The sequence below is a fragment of the Oncorhynchus gorbuscha genome, linkage group LG23 (genome assembly GCF_021184085.1).
Source record: "Oncorhynchus gorbuscha isolate QuinsamMale2020 ecotype Even-year linkage group LG23, OgorEven_v1.0, whole genome shotgun sequence".
Classification (NCBI taxonomy): Eukaryota; Metazoa; Chordata; class Actinopteri; order Salmoniformes; family Salmonidae; genus Oncorhynchus; species Oncorhynchus gorbuscha.
The window spans coordinates 25,251,050-25,277,041 of NC_060195.1; the positions used below are offsets into that span (position 1 = coordinate 25,251,050).

The window sequence follows — 25,992 nt, forward strand, 5'->3', positions numbered from 1 at the left end:
GCGTGAGCGTGTGCGTGTGCGTGTGGGTGTGCGTGTGGGTGTGCGTGTGGGTGTGCGTGTGGGTGTGCGTGTGCGTGCGTGACGTGGGTGTGCGTGTGGGTGTGCGTGTGGGTGTGCGTGTGGGTGTGCGTGTGGGTGTGCGTGTGGGTGTGCGTGACGTGACTGTGCGTGACGTGGGTGTGCGTGACGTGAGTGTGCGTGACTGTGCGTGTGGGTGCGCGTGACGTGAGTGTGTGACGTGACTGTGCGTGTGGGTGTGCGTGACGTGACTGTGCGTGTGGGTGTGCGTGACGTGACTGTGCGTGTGGGTGTGCGTGACGTGACTGTGCGTGTGAGTGTGCGTGACTGTGCGTGTGGGTGTGCGTGTGCGTGTGAGTGTGCGTGCGTGTGCGTGTGGGTGTGAGTGTGCGTGACTGTGCGTGTGGGTGTGAGTGTGCGTGCGTGTGACGTGACTGTGCGTGTGGGTGTGCGTGACGTGAGTGTGGGTGTGACGTGACTGTGCGTGTGGGTGCGCGTGACGTGACTGTGCGTGTGGAGTGTGCGTGACTGTGCGTGTGGGTGCGCGTGACTGTGCGTGTGACGTGACTGTGCGTGTGGGTGCGCGTGACGTGTGTGTGACGTGACTGTGCGTGTGGGTGCGACGTGACTGTGCGTGTGGGTGCGCGTGACGTGACTGTGCGTGTGGGTGCGCGTGACGTGACTGTGCGTGTGGGTGCGCGTGACGTGACTGTGCGTGTGGGTGCGCGTGACGTGACTGTGCATGTGGGTGCGCGTGACGTGACTGTGCGCGTCGCGACTGTGCGCGTCGTGACGTGACTGTGCGTGTGGGTGAGCGTGACGTGGGTGAGCGTGACGTGGGTGAGCGTGACGTGGGTGAGCGTGACGTGGGTGAGCGTGACGTGGGTGAGCGTGACGTGGGTGAGCGTGACGTGGGTGAGCGTGACGTGGGTGAGCGTGACGTGGGTGAGCGTGACGTGGGTGAGCGTGTGAGTGTTCATGTGCTCCAGTGGAAACTGCAGTGAAGTAACCCACAGGTTACGGATTTATTTCACCTGGGTCCAACTCCACTGAGGGAGGGAAGTACATCCAGAGAACCAGGTATCAAGGCAGTTGTCACACCTCTGTGGAGCGCTGCATGTCCTTTCCTTATGTCATTCATTTCACTCTCAATCGCCACTCCCAGAAGCACCAAGGATGGGCAGAGGGCAGGAAGGACGTGCGGGCGGGTGGTCAGGCCTTTTTACTGTACATAGCAACCCCTTCCTGATGCCACACAAATACGGGGTCCATTCCAATGATGTGGGTAAATGTCAAACAGTACACCGCCTGCCTCTCTGCTCATCAGGCAGTGTTGGGGCAGCTGACAGGAAGAAGGGGCCGGGTTGATTCAGCAGTACGTGCCCTCCGGCTCATAAACAAAGTGTTGCATGCCAGGAATCTGTGCTTGCATAACATCCGCCACTGTTAGCGCCAGTGTCGGGTTGAGCCAGAGTTTCCCTTTTGGGGGGGGGGGGCAACGAAAGGGGCACCCCAGGGGAAAAGACTAAAGTTTGATATTGACAGGGTGGGTCACCTCCTCAAGCATGCCATGCAGAAAAACAGGCACAAAGGTTAACAGTAGAATGGTGTTACTATCCTAGCCTGACCTATCCTAGCCTGACCTATCCTAGCCTGACCTATCCTAGCCTGACCTATCCTGTCCTGACCTATCCTGTCCTGACCTATCCTGTCCTGACCTATCCTTAGGCTAGATCTGTGGAGCCACTGACAGTGGAGACTGACCCACCACAGAATATTAAAGGGGTTCACCATCTCCATTATCACTTTTCACAGCCGACAGGACCTACATGTCAATAGGATTCAGTGCTCTTTCTCTAGTGTTGAAAATATAACCCCTTGGCTCTCACTTCAGTCTCTGCCCAGCTGCTCAAATATATTCAATAACACCTTAATTATTAACACAAGAGTCACCTGTCACCCCCCCGTTGTTTACTGAGAAAAAAGCCGCACTCTGATTCCACACTGACTGTGCAGTAAGAGGCATAAACACTGAAGCCACAAGCTGTCAGAGACTAAACAGGACTGACGCTCAGTCGCCCACCACCGCACCTCCCCTTCTGACACGTTACGTACAAATTTCAGCACACCTAGACAATGATGCCTTCATTTGGACTTTGGCCAGCGAAGCAGCCAGTATGGCTCAAGAGAGAAAATAGTTGAGTATTGGTCTACTTGAGTTCAGATGACAACCAGCACCATTCCATCTCTCTGAATCCCAAGGTAGACCTTATTTTGCAGTCCGCAATGAGAGCGCTGTTGGACAGGGCCAGACACAGGCCAGAGCGCACAGCACTGAGAGATCTGTTAGTGCATCTCCCACTCTGAATCAGATGAGACTGCCTCATCAGTCCTGTTTCCCAGACTGTGGAGAAATCAGCATGTGTGACTAGATGGAACACAGGCCAAGGTTTTTGGAGTCAAAGACGCAAAGCTTTACTAGCTTTAGAAAGGCCTGGTGCGCCTCATGCATTTGACTAACGTAATGAGGTGAAATAAGCTCGCCAGCTTTGTCAAAGTGATTTGGGTAAGGAGGACGACTGCCATATCGTCGGCCACATAGCTCTTTGACAAAGTGATTTGGGTAAGGAGGACGACTGCCATATCGTCGGCCACATAGCTCTTTGACAAAGTAGATTGCTGACCTCCTGATAACAGGGAAAAGGGCTCCAAGTGGTAGGTCAGAACAATCTTCTTCCAAAATACAGGTAGCCTAGGCTTTGACTCTTAAACTCTTCCAGGAGCCAAATGCTAAAACAGTGATGTATGGCAGCAGGTACTTCAAGAAAAGCACCCCCCCCACACACACTCTCCCAGGCTTGACCCTTCAGCTCGTAAACACCTCTTTTCCTTATGAAAACTAAACACGTCTGTCAATCAGACCTGCAACCTTGCTGTGGGGGTAGTAGTGGAGGTGTAGAATTAGTCCTCTGATTAACAAGTTCATCATTAACTACCGGTGCAAGACCTCTGACATCATGGGGCTGTATTAACCTATCATACAATACAAATCTCAAAACTGTATGTGACAATACACACACGCTGTCACAATCCTCCTCCCTCTCATCCTTCCCACCGGGACTTTACCTGTGCAGCAGAATTTCACACGCCATTTTCACTGGTTCTTGGTTCTGCTTGGTTAGTCGAGTAGTTTTTTGTGGGTTATCTGGACTGAGCCTTTATTGGTGATAAATTCTGTATGAGCAACTCAAAGAGCAAACCCTGACTATCTGGATACATATTGTGGAGCTTGTCCTTGACTGGCTGCGTAGTGTTGGGCTCAGCTGCAGTAAACAATCCAAAACCCTGCTCAAATACAGGGCTGCCTGACACAACCAGGGAACCTGACCCGCTGGCCAATTACCTGGCCTGAGGGGGGCGGGCTTCCCCAACCAACACCCAGTAAACACATAATACAACACAGCAGCCCCCCAATCACTAAACACACACAAGGACACCCATCACCCTGGCCTTTATATAACGTGCACATCACCCCTATGTCCGCTTGGCACCCATATCCTACTTAATCATATCCCACTGGCAGGCTGGCCCACTGGCAGGGCTGGCCCACTTATAGCTTCTGACTGGAGCTCAGCTAGGGGGACAGGATGGCCACACCCAGGCTCTCTTTAGCAATGACCTCATCTGTTTGTCTCGGGAGTGATAAGGAACAAACACAGAGATACACTCTCCATACATCCTGAGCCAGGTCACCGGCCCGCCTGAACTAACCATGATGGAATCAGTTCAGAGAGTTCAATGTGTTCTGACAATGCTTCATCATTTTCCACTTGCAGCAAAATGGTCAGGTTTGTTGTTGTTAACATATGTTATATTTGTTATGTAGGTCGTGTGGATACTATATTCCTAGCCAGGTAGTGCATATCAGAGCCATATATTCTAAACATACGGCTCTGATGCCTATAGCCTTGACATAATCAGGTAGTGAGACAAGGTAAGCTGGGAAAGGACGGTAGTAGGAAGTAACTAAGAGGTGAAGGGGGTGGGATGTACCTGGACATGATGCCCGCAGAGGAACAGCAGTGGACATAAATGATCAGCTACTTTAAAAAACCCAGGAGCAGACCAACACCAGGAGTGGGTATATGGAATACATTCAGTAGGAGGAACTTGTTTTGATGGGCCCAGGCCACGAGTGGAGCAGGAGTCCACCTTTGGGGTGCTGCTAACCATGTAAACACCTTTCAATGCATCTACGATGAGTTACTCATCCGTCCTCATGAAAGAGATAGCAAGTGCTCTGTTGACACAGATAAGAGCGGCAGGTTTCTGTGGCATGCAGTGGCCTCGGAGGCCTCATAAATAATGTCCACAGGGTCCTCAGGACAGGTCTGGCTGGAGAAAGTAGACCATGAGGAGGAGTTTGGCCCAGGGGCTGTTGATCCTCTGGCTTGGACACTGTCCAAGTCTCAAATGACACTCTATTATGGGCCCTGGTCAAAAGTGGTGGACAATGTAGGTAATAGGGTGCCATTTCAGATGCAACCACTGGCTTTACAAGCGAGTGGTGTTGGTGTCGTGAAGGAAGGCATGCAAGCAGGCACCGAGTTGGAGAGGTGGACAGGGTGAGGGAAGAGGGAGTTCTGTGACCCTACCACCTCACGCAGACAGTCACTATGGTGCAAACAGCTGTTCCCACATTCCCCTGACTCGCACCTCAGCCAACAGCATGTCTCAAGAACGCTGTTCCTCGTCACCAGAGTTTATTTCTGTGCCCCATAAAAAAAAATGGAACGGGGAACGGATAGTGGACGGTCCAATGGGCTTATATTTAGATTTGATGGGAGCTGTCGCTGAGATGTCAGGGCACAATGGGGACAAGCTTAATGTCGGTCAGGGCTCGGCACAAACAAGTCAGCAAAGCCTACAGTTTTTCCCTCCATGACTGAACGACATCGGACATGATCGGTCAAGTTTTACTGTTGATCCATGACCACCATCATAAGCAAAACTTGCCTATCAAGACATTTCAGACAACAATTCTTCTTGTTGAGGATGGTGGTCAATTGTCTTGAATAAAAATATGAAGAATTTGGTTAAGACTATGTAATTGGACATTAATTTAAAAAAAGACATGACAACTTAATACCGCACAGACATTCCTTCAAAAGCAGAACTGTGACTGCAGAACAACCCCAGGCATCACGACAATAGTTGAAGGATACTGTGAGCCACTAGTTCTGTTGGTTGCCTTTTCATCTTTATTAAAGCCTCCTGAGTGGCACAGTGGTCTAAGGCACTGCATTGCAGTGTTAGAGGCGTCACTTCAGACCCGGGTTTGATCCTGTATCACAACCGGCCGTAATCGGGAGTTTCATAGGGTGGCGCACAATTGGCCCAGCGTCGTGCGGGTTAGGGGAGGGTTTGGCCGGGGGGACTTTACAAGTAGCCCGTCACTGTAAATAAGAAATTGTTCTTAACGGACTTGCCTAGTTAAATAATGAGGTAAAAAAATTGCAATGCTTGCCCCAACTCCACCATTCCATCTAGCGTCTTCAGAAGGTATTCACACCATGACTTTTCCTGCTTTTTGTTGTGTTACAGCCTGAACTTCAAATTGATTACACTAGACACTGGGAGATTAATTCATCTTTCAGCAGCACAATTACCTAAAACACAAGGCCAAATATGCACTGGAGTTGCTTACCAAGAAGACAGTGAAAGTTCCTGACTGCATTTATTGTAGCTGGGGATTTTAACAAAGCAAATTTGAGAACAAGGCTACCAAAATTCTATCAGCTTATTGATTGCACGACAAGCAGGGTTAATACTCTCGACCACTGCTACTCTAACTTCCGCGATGCATACAAAGCCCTCCCCCCCTTCGGAAAAGCCAACCAAGATGCCATCTTGCTCATTCTGTCTTAAAGGCAGAAACTCAAAATGGATGTACCAGTGACGAGAACCATTCAACGCTGATCTGACCAATCGGAAGCCACGCCATTTGGAGATGTTGTACCCACTGTGACTATTAAAACCTACCCTAACCAGAAACCGGATGGATGGCGGAATTCGAGCAAAACTGAAAGCGCGATCCACCGCATTTAACCATGGAAAGAGGTCTGGAAATATGGCTAAATATAAACAGTGTAGTTATTCCCTCGACAAGGCAATCAAACAAGCGAAATGCCAGTCCAGGGACAAGGTGGAGTAGCAATTCAACGGCCCAGACACGAGACGTATGTGGCAGGGTCTACAGGAAATCACGGACTCTGTCGTCACTTTAATAACTACCTACATGTACATACTACCTCAAATAACCGGTGCCCCTGCACATTGACTATCGGTACCCCCCTATATATAGTCTCGCTATTGTCATTTCACTGCTGCTCTTCAATTACTTGTTGCTTTTATCTCGTTTTTGTTTTAACTGCATTGTTGGTTAGGGGCTCGTAAGTAAGCATTTCACAGTAGGGTCTAAACCTGTTGTATTTCGGCCCATGTGACTAATACAATTTGATTTGATTAATATAAATTAACCGGCCTGTCATTCCAGACCAGCCTGACATTTAGCTGCTGTATGGTGGCCCTGTGGTGGAGCTCTCAACAGCCCTGTTGGCGCTTCGCTCAGATCAAAGTCGGTGCAGGTGCACTGGAACTAAACAGAGAGAGGAGATCAGCACAAATACTTCCAGGGAAGAGGAATTTCTCTCAGAACTAGACATCAGGACTTTTGAAAGGAGACACACTCATCCATTTAGCACTGTGGGGACTTGAGATCACAGCAGCTTGGACCTGGCAGAGACGCTGCTACCCCAGTTCTGGGAAAAGTCTGTTGTTTGGACTAGCACTATAATGCTCCATGCATTGAATGAGAAAAACGTGATGATGATCTAAGTCACTACTTTTCTCAGTGTATTGAAGCTTGGGGTCAGGAGCCCATGTGGGGTCACATGATTGAAAAATGGGATCACGATTCCAATTATGTAAGACTGCATCATGTGGGAGCTGAGCTGACCCTATAACATTATGCTTTAAGAGCTCTTTATGGCTTCCCCCACCAGATTCAAGAACATAGCTGTGGTGAAGCAGGCAGCTGGACTGGAATGTGACACCACGCTCATATACAGCCTGAACATGTCCACACACACACACTGAAACATGAGGTGGGTGCATGTATACCAGGGAGGCTGCAAGAGTACACGGAGAGGTCTATGTGTTTATACAGTGTAGATGAATCAGATGAATCATAAGAGTTAGACACTTTTCTATTCTCAGTGTATTTATGGTCTGTAATTGTCCATGTCCTTTGTCTACGCTTGATATGTTTGTAATATATACACAAAGCCAAGTCATTATTTATCTGATCTTACCTTGAAAGGGGGGTGACCTGGGTGTTACTGTGTTGGGGGGATTCAGAGGCGGAAGGGGGGCCATCCTCGCCATCTTGGGGCAGCTCCTCAAAAGCCTCTAATTTGTCATCGTCCAGGAGTTCTGTGATCTGCAGGAGAGAGAAGGGTAGGGGGACATTTTAGACAGAGGCACTCCAACAGATGGCATCTTATTGAAGTAGGCGAGAAGGTTTAAGTATCATCATACATAACACCTCTGACGGAGCTGTACCACAACAAACTTTCAGCCAGACATTATGCAACATGATGTAGGTTACAGGGGGCTGGGAAATATGGCCAAAATATAATTTCACAATATTTTTCTCATTTCTGATGGCAGTGTTTTCCACTAGTGCTGGCTGTTGGCTATACAGCAGCCGACTACAGCATAATGTTCAGCCAAGTACTTCCCCACTTAAATGAACTAAAGTCAGCCGAACCCTCTCCAGGTAGAATGAATGAATGTATCTTCCAGTGATCTATTGATAGGACACAAAGTGAGCAGTGACAGGGAAACCCTGCTGGTTTGACAGTCTGCTGTCGGTGCCGACTCTCCGTACCTCGGGTGTGTGCGCTGTGGTTGCAGTCTAATTTCTACACGGCGGGAGAGAGCATGAATTTGCTTTCACCATTCAGAATGTTTTATACTCAACCAAAATAAGACTAATCTACTTTTTATTTAGCGGTATCAAAAGATTGTTAGACGGTATTGTAAAAATCCATACTGGTACCTACCCCATTATTGACCTCCTAATGAATCAATAAGCAATTTGCACCACTATCAACAAATAACATACATATAGACAGGCTGCAAACAAAGCATTTCCCATACAGGACCGGTCATGTGGGCTCCAATGTTTTCTGTGTACAGTTCACAACATAGAACGACTAGAAACACAAAGCAAACATCTTACCAATTAGTGATTGCTGCTGTACATTTTCAGCCAGGCTTGGCTGTTTAGTGATTGCTGCTGTACATTTTCAGCCAGGCTTGGCTGTTTAGTGATTGCTGCTGTACATTTTCAGCCAGGCTTGGCTCTTTAGTGATTGCTGCTGTACATTTTCAGCCAGGCTTGGCTGTTTAGTGATTGCTGCTGTACATTTTCAGCCAGGCTTGGCTCTTTAGTGATTGCTGCTGTACATTTTCAGCTAGGCTTGGCTGTTCCTTAAATAGGTCCTAACTGACTCGGTGAGGTTGACATCCCTTGAAATGTACCTAGATAAAGACACTGCAGTCGGTGCAGTGAGTGTAGAGCCTGCTGCTAATATGGGCAGTACATTACATAGTATCTTTATGGAACATATTGTACAATAGATCATACCACTCACCACCTTAGGGCACGGAACAATTTACAGCTATATTTAATCTCATTGCAAGGAGAGAGACTTGTTGGGGTAACCTAACTGAGAATAGGAATTACTAATAGATATTCTGCCTTTGCATCTATGTCTGTGTTTACACAGACAGTAAAATTCAGATATTTTGCCAATAATTGGTATTTTGACCAATCAAATTATTATGAACGCAGCATTTTTGTCTGTGAAAATGGATGAACATTTTATGGATATGGTCACGTCATCCCTGATGACCGTCAACATTTCACTCCCATTGACAAACTATTGGAAATTAAAATATTGATAAAAATCAATGGTCCTCGCCCTCAAATCAGCTGATACTGTTATAATAATAATAATAATAATAATAATAATAATATAATATAATAATAATAATAATAATATAATAATATAATAATAATAATAATAATAATAATGGTCCTTTTATCCAAAGCGACTTACAGTCATGTGTGCAAATCATGGGTGGCTGAACCCATACCCTGTTATGCTCATAACTGAGCTACAGAACCTGTTACATAATATGAACGCATTACTTCCTCCTTACTCATTTAGCAGATAGATGACGCCATTGACTTCCCCATCACTTAATATTTTGGATGAAAAATTACATGTCCATATTTTGAGAAAACAATCAACAGAAATTTAGCAAAATTAAGAATTTATACATTGGATTTTGACGGGAAATTGTTTTAGGTCATTCTCAATGTATAATTCTCAGTGTCCACACAGGGCAGTTTATGAACTGCATTCCCCTAATGACAGGGAATGTTCAATGGTCTCTCTGTAGTGGGCATTTCCAGCTGTCAGTGCTGTCAGGACCTGGTGTTGTAAAATGTGAAGGTTACTTTGACTCCCCATCCATCCACTAGAGACCTTTTTAGGTGTTTGAGCTCTTTCTCTATTAAGATCTCTTTTGTTGTCTCCCCCGTCAGCATATTTAAATGCGCAATGTTCTGGTCTTTGTTGAGGTGGATAAACGGGTTTAATCAGGTGGAACAGTGAGAATTCTTACCCCTCTGGGCCCGGTTTGTTTTTCTGCTGCTACACTACAGCCAGCGGCTAGACACCGCTGCCATGAAAACACAAGCATGAGTCATAACCATCTGCATACACGATGAGGGAGAAGGCCCTGAAATCCAATCAGAGGTGTCAGATAGCTGTTACCTTGGCAATGCAGCTGTGACACGGCAGCAGATCATAGTTGGCATGGAGGTAGGGAGGGGGAGAGATGTCGAGACACAGAGTATGGTTTCTGAGATATCTCAGAATAGTAGGGGAATGCTCTGTCTTCTAGATTGCAGTCAACCAATTATTGGCAAAATATCAGAATTGTACCGCCTTTGTAAACACAGCCACAGATGCAAACTGAATATCTATTAGTCACTCCCAATCTCAGTTAGACAGACTCAGTGGGGTAACCTCTCACCTTGCAATGAGATTAAACATGGTGCGTGGAACAATTTGTAGCTAAGGTAGTGAATGGTGTGATCTATAGTATCTTTAGATCTTTATGGAACATCTTGTACAATGTAATGTACCTCGTTACAAACTTCACCCTCTTGCCCATTTCAGCAAACAGGCAGTACCTGCTCTATATAAGCAAGGTAAAGCTGAAGTTGCCAACGAATTGGCCAATGCACCCTGTGTTGCGCTTATTACCAATGGATGGACCTCCAGGGCTACAGAGAGCTACTTTACAGTGACAGTCATATCACATTACCCCGGACTGGGAAATGACACGCCCCTTTACAGTGCCTTCAGAAAGTACTCACACCCCTAGACTTTTTCCGCATTTAATTATGTTACAAAGTGGGATTCAATTCATTTTTTTGTCAACAATCTACACATCTATACTCATGCAAGAAACAAAAAAAGGTATCTGTACCAAATATTAAGTTCGGCTTTTCTGATGAATCAAATACTTATGTCATGCAATAAAATGCAAATTAATTACTTAAAAATCATACATGATTTTCTGGATTTTTGTTTTAGATTGTCTCTCACAGTTGAAGTGTACCTATGAAAAAAATTACAGACCTCTACATGCTTTGTAAGTAGGAAAACCTGCAAAATCGGCAGTGTATCAAATACTTGTTCTCCCCACTGTATATGGAATTAGGAATACCAACACCTTGGATTTTCATAAACAAAAAAGTAACTGTTGGCATTTCATTTTCATGCTGTACCGAAATATCACCCAAAACCACAATACATACCGAACAGTGGGTTTGGTGAACCATTACACCCCTAGTTTCTGACTAGTGAACGTGATAGCCAATATCCCAGGCTGTCACCACGAGTCCAAGTCAAACACAGTGAACCAGCCACAAGCTGACTCTGTATCCCACACCATCAGAGAAACAGAATAGGCCCTCAGAGTCAGTGGAAAGTTCCAGACCCAACATGCTAGCTAATGGATGACGTTTCAGAAAGAGGGCTCAGTGTGGGTCAGTGGTCAGAGACAAGAATGTGAGGAACTAAAGAGGGCATAACCTTGATTTCTCTGTGTGTGTGAGTATGTGTGTCAGGGTTTCCATTAGCTGGCAATTGACGGATTTTGCCCCCCCTAAAAATTACGAAAAGCCAATAAATCAAAAACTGTTGGCGGCCAAAATTACCGAAAAAAAAAAAATCCCATAATACTTTTAAATTCATTGATGGAATGGTTCATTTGACAATTTAGTGGAATTAAATTGGCCTGTGTGTATTTTCATTGGTCATCATGCATCTTTTTTTTCACAACACAACTAACATGCGCACACAGCATATAGAGCCTATTTTGAGCTGGACTTCTCCTGCAGCTCCTCAGCTGTTGCTGCTGGAGTAAAACATGCATTTCCATTTACTTCCCTATTGGACCCAGCACTATGCCATTTCTCTCCTGTTCTATTAGTTTTCAAATATACGTTTTTTTCATTTGTCCAGAAGCCAAAGGCCATGTAATATTAGCAACCCATCCTAGTTGTTGCGTCTTTAAATTCCCTCTAAGTTTCTAACATTCTCATCTCTGTCGCATATGGAACCTCTATCAGGTGCACTGTTTTGAATGGTGTTCTCACTAATTGCATTTTGGCAAATGTTTGAAAATGACGTTTTACTGGCTGCTTCATCACGAGTTACACGTTCTTTTAAGATGTATTACCGTAACCTAAATGTGGTTTCGGTCATTCTGAGCACCGTGGGTAGATGCCCTAATGGGGTGTGCACCCAATGCATATGAGTCCGTAAAATGTATAAAATTGCCAGTAAAGTAGAAATCTTCCCGGTCACGTTGTCTGGCACCACATTTTTCTAACGGAAACCCTAGTGTATGTGCCCTGCTTCAGGACATCACAGCTCTGACCACTGAAAGCTCAGCCTGATAAATAGAACATTCATGAGTGAGGCCATAAGGGCGTGTTGAGGAGGAGTGCAGTCAGAGAGAGAGAGAGCTCATAAGGGAGTTGAGTAGGAGGAGTGCAGTCAGAGAGAGAGAGAGAGAGCTCATAAGGGAGTTGAGTAGGAGGAGTGCAGTCAGAGAGAGAGAGAGAGAGAGCTCATAAGGGAATTGAGGAGGAGGAGTGTAGTCAGAGAGAGAGAGCTCATAAGGGAATTGAGGAGGAGGAGTGCAGTCAGAGAGAGAGAGAGAGAGCTCATAAGGGAGTTGAGGAGGAGGAGTGCAGTCAGAGAGAGAGAGAGCTCATAAGGGAGTTGAGGAGGAGGAGTGCAGTCAGAGAGAGAGAGAGCTCATAAGGGAATTGAGGAGGAGGAGTGTAGTCAGAGAGAGAGAGCTCATAAGGGAATTGAGGAGGAGGAGTGCAGTCAGAGAGAGAGAGAGAGAGCTCATAAGGGAGTTGAGGAGGAGGAGTGCAGTCAGAGAGAGAGCGAGCTCATAAGGGAGTTGAGGAGGAGGAGTGCAGTCAGAGAGAGAGAGAGCTCATAAGGGAGTTGAGGAGGAGGAGTGCAGTCAGAGAGAGAGAGAGAGAGCTCATAAGGGAATTGAGGAGGAGGAGTGCAGTCAGAGAGAGAGAGAGAGAGCTCATAAGGGAGTTGGAGGAGGAGTGCAGTCAGAGAGAGAGAGAGAGCTCATAAGGGAGTTGAGGAGGAGGAGTGCAGTCAGAGAGAGAGAGAGAGAGCTCATAAGGGAGTTGAGGAGGAGGAGTGCAGTAAGAGAGAGAGAGAGCTCATAAGGGAGTTGAGGAGGAGTGCAGTCAGAGATCAGGAGCCAGGGCCTAAAATTAAAATGCCAGCCAGAGACATTTTACCAGCCACGTTGGCAGGTGGTCAAGGCTCCACAGTGCGAGCTTTTCATAATAATAATAATAATGAAGTATGATGACATTTATAGTAAAATAAATTCTGCAGTAGATGTTTAAGTATTTATGCTGTTTTGTTTCATAGCAAGTAAATTAAAATTGCATAAAGAACTATGAATCCTATATAGCCTATTCCACCTTGCGCTGCAAGACTGCCTAGCTGGTGACAGACAGAAAAGTTGGTCTAATTTACTTGAAACAAAAAAAGACTACTGAAGTGAGATTTTGTCCTTATGTTTCTTGGCTATTTACATTGTTTTGTTCACAAGCTAGGTTTTCCTATGTTTGAGTTTTAACTGCTAGGGAAGTGAAGACAACACCTCTACTTGTCAGACTCAATCTGAGGCACAAACATGACGAGTCGTGTTTATGTGGTAACCTCCCACCCTTAAAGGGGCAGGTGAAAATGTTTGGCTCATCTGTGATACTTTGATTAAAAGACTCTTGTCATAAAATATACCACAATGTTTAAGAAACATTACAAAGCATGCTCATCGTTTTGTGGAGCTGGTAGATTATTAAATCCACCTGCCAGTGGCTGAAGGACCAAAAAGTGCATTTTATGCCCCCCAGAGAGCCCATATGGGAGTGTTGAGGAGGAGGGCCCTATCAAATCAAAGTTGATTTGTCACGTGCGGCGAATACAACAGGTGTAGTAGACCTTACAGTGAAATGCTTACTTACAGGCTCTAACCAATAGTGGAGAGAAAAAAAAGTGTGTGTGTGTGTGTGAAGAAATAAAAACAACAGTAAAAAGATGTTTGAAAATAAGAGTAGCAAGGCTATATACAGACACCGGTTAGTCAGGCTTATTGATGTGGGTATGGTTAAAGTGACTATACATATATGATAAACAGAGAGTAGCAGCATCGTAAAAGAGGGGTTGGGGAGGGGGGAACACAATGCAAATAGTCCGGGTAACCATTTGGTTACCTGTTCAGGAGTCTTATGGCTCGGGGGTAAAAACTGTTGAGAAGCCTTTTTGTCCTAAACTTGGCACTCCGGTACCGCTTGCCATGCGGTAGTAGAGACAAGTCTATGACTGGGCTGGCTGGGGTCTGACAACTTTCAGGGCCTTTCTGACACCGCCTGATGTAGAGGTCCTGGATGGTAGGCAGCTTTGCCCCAGTGATTTACTGGGCCGTACACACTACCCTCTGAAGTGCCTTGCAGTCGGAGGCCAAACAATTACCGTACCAGGCAGTGATGCAACCGGTCAGGATGCTCTCGATGTTTCAGCTGTAGAACCTTTTGAGGATCTCAGGACCCATGCCAAATCTTTTTATAGTTAGTTTCCTGAGGGGCAATCAACTGTCTTGGTGTGTTTGGACCATTCTAGTTTGTTGTTGTGGACTCCAATGAATTTGAAGCTCTCAACCTGCTCCACTACAGCCCCGTCGATGAGAATGGGGATGTGCTCGGTACTCCTTTTCCTGTAGCACCACAAAGCATTTCAGAGTAGAAGTGCTAATCTAGGATCTGTACCTAATCTTATTCATTATAATCTAAAAGACAACACTGATCCTAGATCAAATCAAACTCTGTCACATGCACCAAATACAACAAGTGTAGACCGTGAAATGCTACACTTGCCCCAACAGTGCAGTTTAAGAAGAGTTAAGAAAATATTGACCAAATAAACTAAAGTAAAAAATAAAAAGTAACAATCAAATAACAATATTGAGGCTATATACAGGGGGTAATTTGTACATGTAGGTAGGGCTGAAGGGACTATGCATAGATAAACAGCGAGTAGCAGCAGTGTACAAAACAAATGGAGGGGGGGGTTTCAATGTAAATAGTTCAGCGGTCATTTGATTAATTGTTCAGCATTCTTATGGCTTGGGGGTAGAAGCTGTTAAAGGAGCCTTTTGGTCCTAGACTTGGCACTCCGGTATCACTTACCGTGTGGTAGCAGAGAAAACAGTCTATGACTTGAGTGACTGGAGTCTCTGAATTGTATGGGTTTTCCACTGACATTGCCAATTATATAGGTCCTGGATGACAGGAAGCTTGGCCCCAGTGATGTACTGGGCTGTACACACTACCCTCTGTAGTGCCTTACGGTCAGATGCCCAGCAGTTGCCATACCAGGCGGTGATGCAACCGGTCAGGATGCTCCCAATGGTGCAGCTGTAGAACTTTGAGGATCTGGGGACAATTGCCAAATCTTTTCAGTCTCCCGAGGGGGAAAATGTTTTGTCGTTCCCTCTTCACGACTGTCTTGGTGTGTTTGGACCATGATAGTTTGTTGGTGATGTGGACACCAAGGAACTTGAAACTCTCGACCCACTCCACTACAGCCCTGTTGATGTTAATGGGGGCGTGTTTGGCCCACCTTTTCCTGTAGTCCACGACCAGCTCCTTTGTCTTGCTCACATTGAGGGAGAGGTTGCTGTCCTGGCACCACACTGCCAGTTCTCTGACCTCCATATAGGCTGTCTCATTGTTGTCAGCCATGACTAGCCCAGGCAGGACTAGCAGGACTAGCAGGACTAGCCCAGGCAGGACTAGCCCAGTCCAGCTCCAAGGCTGAAATGCAGTGAAACTAAAGGCAGCACTTCCCACTCTAACCCATGGTCTCTGGCCAGACAGGATGGAATAAGCACTACTGTCTGCCTGTGCTGTGTGAGTTAACCTGGCCTGGATAGACAGTCTTAATACTCCTTAAGGTCCATTAGGAAACTGAGATGTCCCCGGAGACGGCCGCAGGTGTCAGTTCCACCGTTACATCACCATGATTTTGTAAGCACAGCAGTTAAACATTTTCCTTCAGAGAACAGAGGGCCATTTCTGAACAGCCTAATCCTGGCTACTCAGTCACAACACAGGGGGGGAGAAAGGAGAGTCACATGGAAGGACTTTGTTGCTTATCATTGTCAGCTTCCTGTGTAAGAGAGCGTCTGCCTCAAATGCAAATATGTTGTTGTTGCAGAGGATTAGATCAAGATTTAGCGGCACATATACAGTACCAGTCAAATGCATTTTTTTGTTATTGTTTTCATACCATTTTCTACATTGTAGAATAATAGCAAAGACATAAAAAAGAAACATGGAATCATGTAGTAACCCCCCCAAAAAAAAGAGTTGTTAAAGAAATCAAAATATATTTTATATTCTTCAAAGTAGCCACCCTTTGCCTTGATGACAGCTTTGCACAGTTGGTGTTCTCTCAACCAGCTTCACCTGGAATGCTTTTCAACAGTGTTGGGAGTTCCCACATACGCTGAGCACTTGTTGGCTGCTTTTCCTTCACTCTGTGGTCCAACTCATCCAAAACCATCTCAATTGGGTTGAGGTCAGGTGATTGTGGAGGCCAGGTCATCTGATGCAACACTCAATCACTCTCCTCCTTGGTCAAATTGCCCGTACACAGCCTGGAGTTTTTGAAAAACAAATGATAGGACCACTAAGCCCAAACCAGATGGGTTGGCATATGGCTGCAGAATGCTGTGGTAGCCATGCTGGTTAGGTGTGCCTTTAAATTCAATTTTAAAATTATATATTTTTTAAAATAAAAATCAATCACTGACAGGGTCACCAGCAAAGCACCCCGACACCATCACACCTTCATGCTTCACGGTGGGAACCACACATGCAGAGATGATGTTCACCTCACAAAGGACACCATCACACCTTCATGCTTCACGGTGGGAACCACACATGCAGAGATGATCCGTTCACCTACTCCGCGTCTCAAAGCACCCCGACACCATCACACCTTCATGCTTCACGGTGGGAACCACACATGCAGAGATGATCCGTTCACCTACTCCGCGTCTCAAAGCACCCCGACACCATCACACCTTCATGCTTCACGGTGGGAACCACACATGCAGAGTTGATCCGTTCACATTCTCCGCGTCTCAAAGACACGGCGGTTGAAACCAAAATAATCAAATCTGGACTCAGACTATCGTCCAGATTTCCATTGGTATAATGTCCACTGCTCATGTTTCTTGGCCCAAGCAAGGCTCTTCTTATTGGTGTCCTTTAGTAGTGGTTTCTTTGCAGCAATTCAACCACGAAGGCCTGACTTATGCAGTCTCCTCTGAATAGTTGATGTTGAGATGTGTCTTGTTACTCTGTGAAGCATTTATTTGGGCTGCAATTTCTGAGGCTGGTAAGTCCAATGAACTTATCCCCTGCAGCAGAGGTAACTCTGGGTCTTCCTTTCCTGTGGCGGTCCTCATGAGAGCCAGTTTCATCACAGCGCTTGATGGTTTTTGCGGCTGCACTTGAAGAAACTTTCAAAGTTCTTGACATTTTCAGAACTGACTGACCTTCATGTCTTAAAGTAATGATGGACTATCGTTTATTTGCTCATTTGAGCTGTTCTTGCCATAATATGGACTTGGTCTTTTACCAAATAGGGCTGTCTCCTGTATACCACACCTACCTTGTCACAACACAACTGATAGGCTCAAACACATTAAGAAGGAAAGAAATTCCACAAATGAACTTGACACACCTGTAAATTGAAATGCATTCCAGGTGACTACCTCATGAAGCTGATTAAGAGAGTGCCAAGAGTGTGCAAAGCTGTCAACAAAGCAAAAAGGAGGCTATTTTGAAGAACCTCAAATATAAAATATATTTTTTGATTTGTTTAACACTTTTTTTTGGTTACTACAGTCGTGGCCAAAAGTTTTGAGAATGACACAAATATACATTTTCAAAGTCTGCTGCCTCAGTTTGTATGATGGCAATTTGAATATATTCCAGAATGTTATGAAGAGTGATCAGATCAACTGCAATTAATTGCAAAGTCCCTCTTTGCCATGCAAATGAACTGAATCCCCAAAAACATTTCTACTGCATTTCAGCCCTGCCACAAAAAGACCAGCTGACATGTCAATGATTCTCTTCGTTAACACAGGTGTGAATGTTGACGAGGACAAGGCTGGAGATCACTCTGTCATGCTGATTGAGTTCAAATAACAGACTGGAAGCTTCAAAAGGAGGGTGGTGCTTGGAATCATTGTTCTTCCTCTGTCAACCATGGTTACCTGCAAGAAAACACGTGCCGTCATCATTGCTTTGCACAAAAAGTGCTTCGCAGACAAGGATATTGCTCCCGGTGTGATTGCACCTAAATCAACCATTTATCGGATCATCAAGAACTTCAAGGACAGTGGTTCAATTGTGAAGAAGGCTTCAGGGCGTCCAAGAAAGTCCAGCAAGTGCCAGGACCGTCTCCCAAAGTTGATTCAGCTGTGGGATCGGGGCACCACCAGTACAGAGCTTGCTCAGGAATGGCAGCAGGCAGGTGAGAGTGCGTCGGCATGCACAGTGAGGCAAAGACTTTTGGAGGATGGCCTGGTGTCAAGAAGGGCAGCAAAGAAGCCACTTCTCTCCAGGAAAAACATCAGGGACAGACTGATATTCTGCAAAAAGGTACAGGGATTGGACTGTTGAGGACTGGGGTAAAGTCATTTTCTCTGATGAATCCCCTTTCCGATTGTTTGGGGCATCCGGAAAAAAGCTTGTCCGGAGAAGACAAGGTGAGCGCTACCATCAGTCCTGTGTCATGCCAACAGTAAAGCATCCTGAGACCATTTATGTGTGGGGTTGCTTCTCAGCCAAGGAGTGGGCTCACTCACAATTTTGCCTAAGAACACAGCCATGAATAAAGAATGGTACCAACACATCCTCCGAAAGCAACTTCTCCCAACCATCACGGATCAGTTTGGTGACAAACAATGCCTTTTCCAGCACGATGGAGCACTTTGCCATAAGGATAAAAGTGATAACTAAGTGGCTCAGGGAACAAAACATCAATATTTTGGGTCCATGGCCAGGAAACTCCCCAGACCTTAATCCTATTGAGAACTCATGGTCAATCCTCAAGAGGCAAGTGGACAAACAAAAACCCACAAATTCTGACAAGCTCCAAGCATTGATTATGCAAGAATGGGCTGCCATTAGTCAGGATGTGGCCCAGAAGTTAATTGACAGCATGGCAGGGCGGATTGCAGAGGTCTTGAAAAAGGGTCAACACTGCAAATATTGACTCTTGCATCAACTTCATGTAATTGTCAATAAAAGCCTTGTAATTATACTTCAGTATTCCATAGTAACATCTGACAAAAATATCTAAGACATTGAAGCAGCAAACTTCGTGAAAATTAATATTTGTGTCATTCTCAATTTTTGGCCACGACTGTACATGATTCCATGTGTTATTTCATAGTTTTGATGTTTTCACTATTATTCTACAATGTAGAAAATAGTAAAAAGAAAATATCGAATGAGTAGGTGTCCAAATGTTTGACTGGTACTGTCCTCAACACTGATCTGAAGACTGAGGTGTGTGTGTGTGTTCTGTGGATGCTAGGGAGACATGGCCGAGAGGAACTCCTGAACACCCATTTTACCACTAAATGATGGCTACTTCGAGCAACCATCCCTATTATACAAAGGCAGAGACAGACAGGCATGCAGACAGAGACAGACAGGCATGCAGACAGAGACAGACAGGCATGCAGACAGAGACAGACAGGCATGCAGACAGAGACAGACAGGCATGCAGACACAGACAGACAGGCATGCAGACAGGCATGCAGACAGGCATGCAGACAGGCATGCAGACAGGCATGCAGACAGGCCGAGAGACAGAGAGGCATGCAGGCATGCAGACAGGCATGCAGGCAGACAGGCATGCAGGCAGACAGGCATGCAGGCCGGCATGCAGACAGAGACAGACCGAGAGACAGAGAGGCATGCAGGCATGCAGACAGAGACAGACCGAGAGACAGAGAGGCATGCAGGCATGCAGACAGAGACAGACAGGCATGCAGACAGGCATGCAGACAGGCATGCAGACAGCAGACAGGACAGACAGGCGAGAGACAGGCATGCAGGAAGACAGGCATGCAGGAAGACAGATGAGGAAGACAGGCATGCAGACAGGCATGAAGACAGGCATGCAGGAAGACAGGCATGACAGACAGGCATGCAGGAAGACAGGCATGCAGGAAGACAGGCATGCAGGAAGACAGGCATGCAGGAAGACAGGCATGCAGGAAGACAGGCATGCAGACAGAGACAGGCATGCAGACAGAGACAGGCATGCAGACAGAGACAGGCATGCAGACAGAGACAGGCATGCAGACAGAGACAGGCCGAGAGACAGAGAGGCATGCAGGCATGCAGAGACAGACAGGCATGCAGACAGGCATGCAGACAGGCATGCAGACAGGCATGCAGACAGGCATGCAGACAGGCATGCAGACAGGCATGCAGACAGGCATGCAGACAGAACTCCTCAACACCTCTTTACTTTCTCTATTCTCTCAAGTTGTCTTTGGCTTGGGGCCAAGAAAAAATATTCAACATTTAGACTGCCGTCAAAAGCAACACTGCAGTAATCCCAGAATCTGTTTCATAATCTCTCCTTTTCCATGGTAGTGCCAGACTCAAGAGTGGCTGGAATAACGCTAAACCCTTCTACTTCCTCATTACTGAAATACAACAGAACATATTTTCAGCTCAACACATGCAGGGCAGAAGGGAGTTACCCAATTAGGTAATAACAACCAAAGACCATTATGCCTTGACATACAGGCTCCCTACCTCCAAGCTTTTAGCCGTTAACCCATGCAATAGGGTGAGTGAGGTTGAATATTAGTCTCAGAATAGAAGACATTTCGAGCGGAAAACGGAAAGGGCCTTACCTGTTCGTTGATGGAACTGTAGTCGTTGGTGGTAGAAACGTCATCGTCCTCTGAGTCAAAGAACTCCTCCTGATTCTCCAGCAGCTCCGCCAGGATGCGGCTCACAGACTCCTGCTCCTTCAGGTCCTCCACATCTGTGTCTAAACTAGAGTTACAGAAAATATGACCTCAGATCAGCCGTTATCATAAACACAGTGTCTAAACTACAGTACAGGCAAGAAATGACCTCAGATCAGCTGTGATCAACCTTCATAACTGAAAGGACTTCTACGTCCATGTGTAAACTACAGTACAAAAACAGAGGGGAAATGACCTCAGATCAGCTGTTATCCCAACCATCACACCGTACAAAAATACAGTAGCTTATTGCATCATTATGTTTGACTTCAGATAGTCATCTGACTTCACATCATATGACTAAGAAATACATGTTAGTAAGTACACAATGATAAAGCTTCGTTATTGTTACTTTTATTTTTTACATTAGTTTATTTAGTAAATATTTTCTTAACTCCATTTCTTGAACTGCATTGCTGGTTGAGGGCTTGTAAGTTAAGCATTTCATGGTAAGGTCTACACCTGCTGTATTCGGCGCATGTGACAAATAACATTTGATTTGGATTTGAAATATGCATTTCAAACACGTATACAACTAGTGGTATTATAATTAGATTCTGGCATTGACAGAACAGCTGTTATCTCCCTGAAGTCAAATCAAATTGTATTTGTCACATACACATGGTTAGCAGATGTTATTGCGAGTGTAGCGAAATGCTTGTGCTTCTAGTTCCGACAATGCAGTAATTACTTGTTGGTTATCTAACTAACAATTCCAAAACTACTGTCTTATACACACAAGTGTAGGGGGATAAAGAATATGTACATAAAGACATATGAATGAGTGATGGTACAGAGCGGCATAGGCAAGATACAGTAGATGGTATCGAGTACAGTATATACATATGAGATGAGTATGTAAACAAAGTGCCATAGTTTAAAGTGGCTAGTGATACATGTATTACATAAAGATGCAGTAGATGATAGAGTACAGTATATACGTATACATATGAGATGAATAATGTAGGGTATGTAAACATTATATTAGGTAGCATTGTTTAAAGTGGCTAGTGATATATTTTACATCATTTCCCATCAATTCCCATTATTAAAGTGGCTGGAGTTGAGTCAGTGTCAGTGTGTTGGTAGCAGCCACTCAATGTTAGTGGTGGCTGTTTAACAGTCTGATGGCCTTGAGATAGAAGCTGTTTTTCAGTCTCTCGGTTCCAGCTTTGATGCACCTGTACTGACCTCGCCTTCTGGATGATAGCGGGGTGAACAGGCAGTGGCTCGGGTGGTTGTTGTCCTTGATGATCTTTATGGCCCTCCTGTAACATTGGGTGGTGTAGGTGTCCTGGAGGGCAGGTAGTTTGCCCCCAGTGATGCGTTGTGCAGACCTCACTACCCTCTGGAGAGCCTTACGGTTGTGGGCGGAGCAGTTGCCGTACCAGGCGGTGATACAGCCCGCCAGGATGCTCTCGATTGTGCATCTGTAGAAGTTTGTGAGTGCTTTTGGTGACGAGCCGAATTTCTTCAGCCTCCTGAGTTTGGATAGGCGCTGCTGCGCCTTCTTCACGATGCTGTCTGTGTGGGTGGACCAATTCAGTTTGTCCGTGATGTGTACGCCGAGGAACTTAAAACTTACTACCCTCTCCACTACTGTTCCATCGATGTGGATAGGGGGGTGTTCCCTCTGCTGTTTCCTGAAGTCCAATCATCTCCTTAGTTTTCAGTGTGGGGTTATTTTCCTGACACCACACTCCGAAGGCCCTCACCTCCTCCCTGTAGGCAGTCTCGTCATTGTTGGTAATGTTGGTAATCAAGCCTACCACTGTTGTGTCGTCCGCAAACTTGATGATTGAGTTGGAGGCGTGCGTGGCCACGCAGTCGTGGGTGAACAGAACACGGCCGTTTTCAGAACATTGGCTACAGATTATTTTATTATTTTGCAGAGAAACTCCTCACATGTCTCCAAAACATGTCTGGTGTCATCTGGGTTTGGTTATTAATTTCAGAATGTAAATTAACATTATGGGGTGTGGTATATTCTCAATATTGTCAATGTACCACGGCTAAGGGCTGTTATTTTGCTCAACGCAACGCACAGTGCCTGGATACAGACCTTAGCTGTGGTATATTGGCCATACTGTATACCACAAACCCCCGAGGTGCCTTATTGTCATTATTTTTTATTTGACCTTTATTTAACTAGGCAAGTCAGTTAAGAACAAATTCTTAATTTCAATGACGGCCTAGGAACAGTGAACTGCCTGCTCAGGGCAAGAACGACAGATTTGTACCTTGTCAGCTCGGGGATTTGAACTTGCAACCTTTCGGTTACTAGTCCAATGCTCTAACCACTAGGCTACCCTGCCGCCCCCCATTATAAACTGGTTACAAACATAATTAGAGCAGTAAAAATATACTTGTGTCATACGGTCTCATACCACGGCATTCAGCCTTCAGGGCTCGAACCACCCAGTTTATAATTAAATATAATTTGTGCTCTATAACCACTTCTGAGCAAAAGTGGCAGCAAAGTGAAAGAGCCATGGATATGCCGGTATGAACAAGTACTACAGGCCTTAGGTATGAGGTATTTAGGATGGCTAGTTGATGTGCTGTCACTATTGTTGGTCGTACTGGAAGACGTCGGGTCCGAAGACGGCGGCGAGGGCTCCAACGCTCCAGCTCTCCTCCTGGAGCGAGGCCACGCTGGACAGGAAGCGGCACAGGAAGCGCAGCAGGCTGTAGTTGACCTGAGGCAGCTGCTGGAGGAAGTACTTCATGTTGCGGGCGAGCTCCTCCTCACTGCTGTAGTCTGGACAACACACAACAACAAGGGTTTATAGATGATGCTGCCAAAGGAAGAAAGTAAGGTGAGAGGGCAGGTGGAAAACTAGAGAAGGAATAATGTGCATCACCTTTATCGGGAGTACAGGTCAGATCCACAGAACATCAACAGGAGGATGAAGAGGTAGGGGACAGTAGAGAGGTGAATGATGAACAGGACTAAGATTAACATACCTTGGTAGAGCTGCAGGATGTGGGCCTGCATGCCTGCAGGGATGATGGGTTCTGGGAGCTCCTGCAGGAAGAGACGGAGCAGGCTGACGGCCGAGGCCAGGTCAGCCTCTTTCTCCAGGTCCACCTCCTCCCCAGAGTCATAGCGCTGCCGTAGCCACTCCACCCGCTCCGCATTACCATTGACCAGGAACAGCCCCTCCAGATCCAGACGCCCTGAGAGCAACACAGAGGCACAGAGGATAGTAGTCAATCACTGGCTCACTCCGCTTAACAGTTCTTGATGAATGAATCCTCTATGGACCATTTCAATGAGGACTGTGAATACAGCATTAATTTGCTTTGAATGAGTAGAATGGCCTCTTGACTTTTTCAAACAGATCCCACAGTGATTTAATTACACAAATAAACTTCTCAACTTGTCATTTCTCCAATGTGTGAAATTGCACCATTTCCTAGATTTGCAGTGGTACTACAATTTGTGCAGATGTACTACCAGCTCAATCACAGAGCATATTAATGTTGGGGAGGAAGGAATTTTATTTTACCAACAATCCCTTTCAGTGAGTGTTGGTGGTTGTGTTAGTGGCTTCCTCTGTTTCCAGATGCAGCAGCCAGATGACATCATGGTCTGTCCGTTGAATCAATTACCACTATTGAAGCAGGGGGTGTGTACTGTACACAAGGAAGTCCACAACCAGGAAACAAAGAACGCAATCATTACACTGTCATGTCATTCCACAACTTTGAGTTGTTCCACCACAGTGAATGAGGAGATCTGCCACAAGGCTTTGTTCATAGTGAGCTGCCTGGTTAAAGAAAACAGTGGGCGGTAACTGTAAGGGATAGCGCTCTGGTAGGTGACCTGGCCCAGACCAGGCCCCCTGCCCACCTCCCCTCCATACCCAGCCTAACTAACCCCACTGGGACTCCAGCAGCAGACCCCTTGCTCACCTCCCATTGCCCAGCCTATAAAACCCCACAGGGACTCCAGCAGCAGGCCCCTTGCTCACCTCCCCTTCCAGCCTATAAAACCCCACTGGGACTCCAGCAGCAGACCCCTTGCTCACCTCCCCTCCCAGCCTATAAAACCCCACTGGGACTCCAGCAGCAGGCTCCTTGCTCACCTCCCCTCCCTGCCCAGCCTATAAAACCCCACTGGGACTCCAGCAGCAGGCCCCTTGCTCACCTCCCCTTCCAGCCTATAAAACCCCACTGGGACTCCAGCAGCAGGCTCCTTGCTCATCTCCCCTTCCAGCCTATAAAACCCCACTGGGACTCCAGCAGCAGGCCCCTTGCTCACCTCCCCTTCCAGCCTATAAAACCCCACTGGGACTCCAGCAGCAGGCTCCTTGCTCATCTCCCCTTCCAGCCTATAAAACCCCACTGGGACTCCAGCAGCAGGCTCCTTGCTCACCTCCCCTTCCAGCCTATAAAACCCCACTGGGACTCCAGCAGCAGGCTCCTTGCTCACCTCCCCTTCCAGCCTATAAAACCCCACTGGGACTCCAGCAGCAGGCTCCTTGCTCACCTCCCCTTCCAGCCTATAAAACCCCACTGGGACTACAGCAGCAGGCTCCTTGCTCATCTCCCCTTCCAGCCTATAAAACCCCACTGGGACTCCAGCAGCAGACCCCTTGCTCACCTCCCCTTCCAGCCTATAAAACCCCACTGGGACTCCAGCAGCAGGCCCCTTGCTCACCTCCCCTCCCTGCCCAGCCTATAAAACCCCACTGGGACTCCAGCAGCAGGCTCCTTGCTCACCTCCCCTTCCAGCCTATAAAACCCCACTGGGACTCCAGCAGCAGACCCCTTGCTCACCTCCATACCCAGCCTATAAAACCACACTGGGACTCCAGCAGCAGTCTCCTTGCTCACCTCCCCTCCCAGCCTATAAAACCACACTGGGACTCCAGCAGCAGTCTCCTTGCTCACCTCCCCTCCCAACCTACAAAACCCCACGGACTCCAGCAGCAGACCCCTTGCTCACCTCCTTTCCATACCCAGCCTATAAAACCCCACTGGGACTCCAGCAGCATTTCACTGGCCCTGGTCTCCTGATGCTCACAGAGGTCTTACGTTACAATGATGGCATCCCGTTGTGAGTGCAAACAGACATTAATTTCTGGACTGCACAATTATCATTAATATGGCGACTGGCAGGTGAATGAAAGG

At 46.4% G+C, this 25,992-nt stretch overlaps 1 protein-coding gene across 3 annotated transcripts in view; it reads right to left on the minus strand.

The window, feature by feature from the left end:
* LOC124011692 (protein FAM13B-like) overlaps positions 1 to 25,992 on the minus strand; it is a 71,936-nt gene that overhangs the window by 27,285 nt on the left and 18,659 nt on the right. For all 3 annotated transcript variants that reach the window (XM_046325175.1, XM_046325177.1, XM_046325174.1), the window contains exons 4-7: positions 23,821 to 24,033; positions 23,437 to 23,614; positions 20,737 to 20,881; positions 7,392 to 7,519 (exon numbers count right to left, since the gene is read on the minus strand). In XM_046325175.1, coding sequence (XP_046181131.1) covers positions 7,392 to 7,519; positions 20,737 to 20,881; positions 23,437 to 23,614; positions 23,821 to 24,033 — 664 coding nt within the window. The remainder of the gene's footprint in view (positions 1 to 7,391; positions 7,520 to 20,736; positions 20,882 to 23,436; positions 23,615 to 23,820; positions 24,034 to 25,992) is intronic.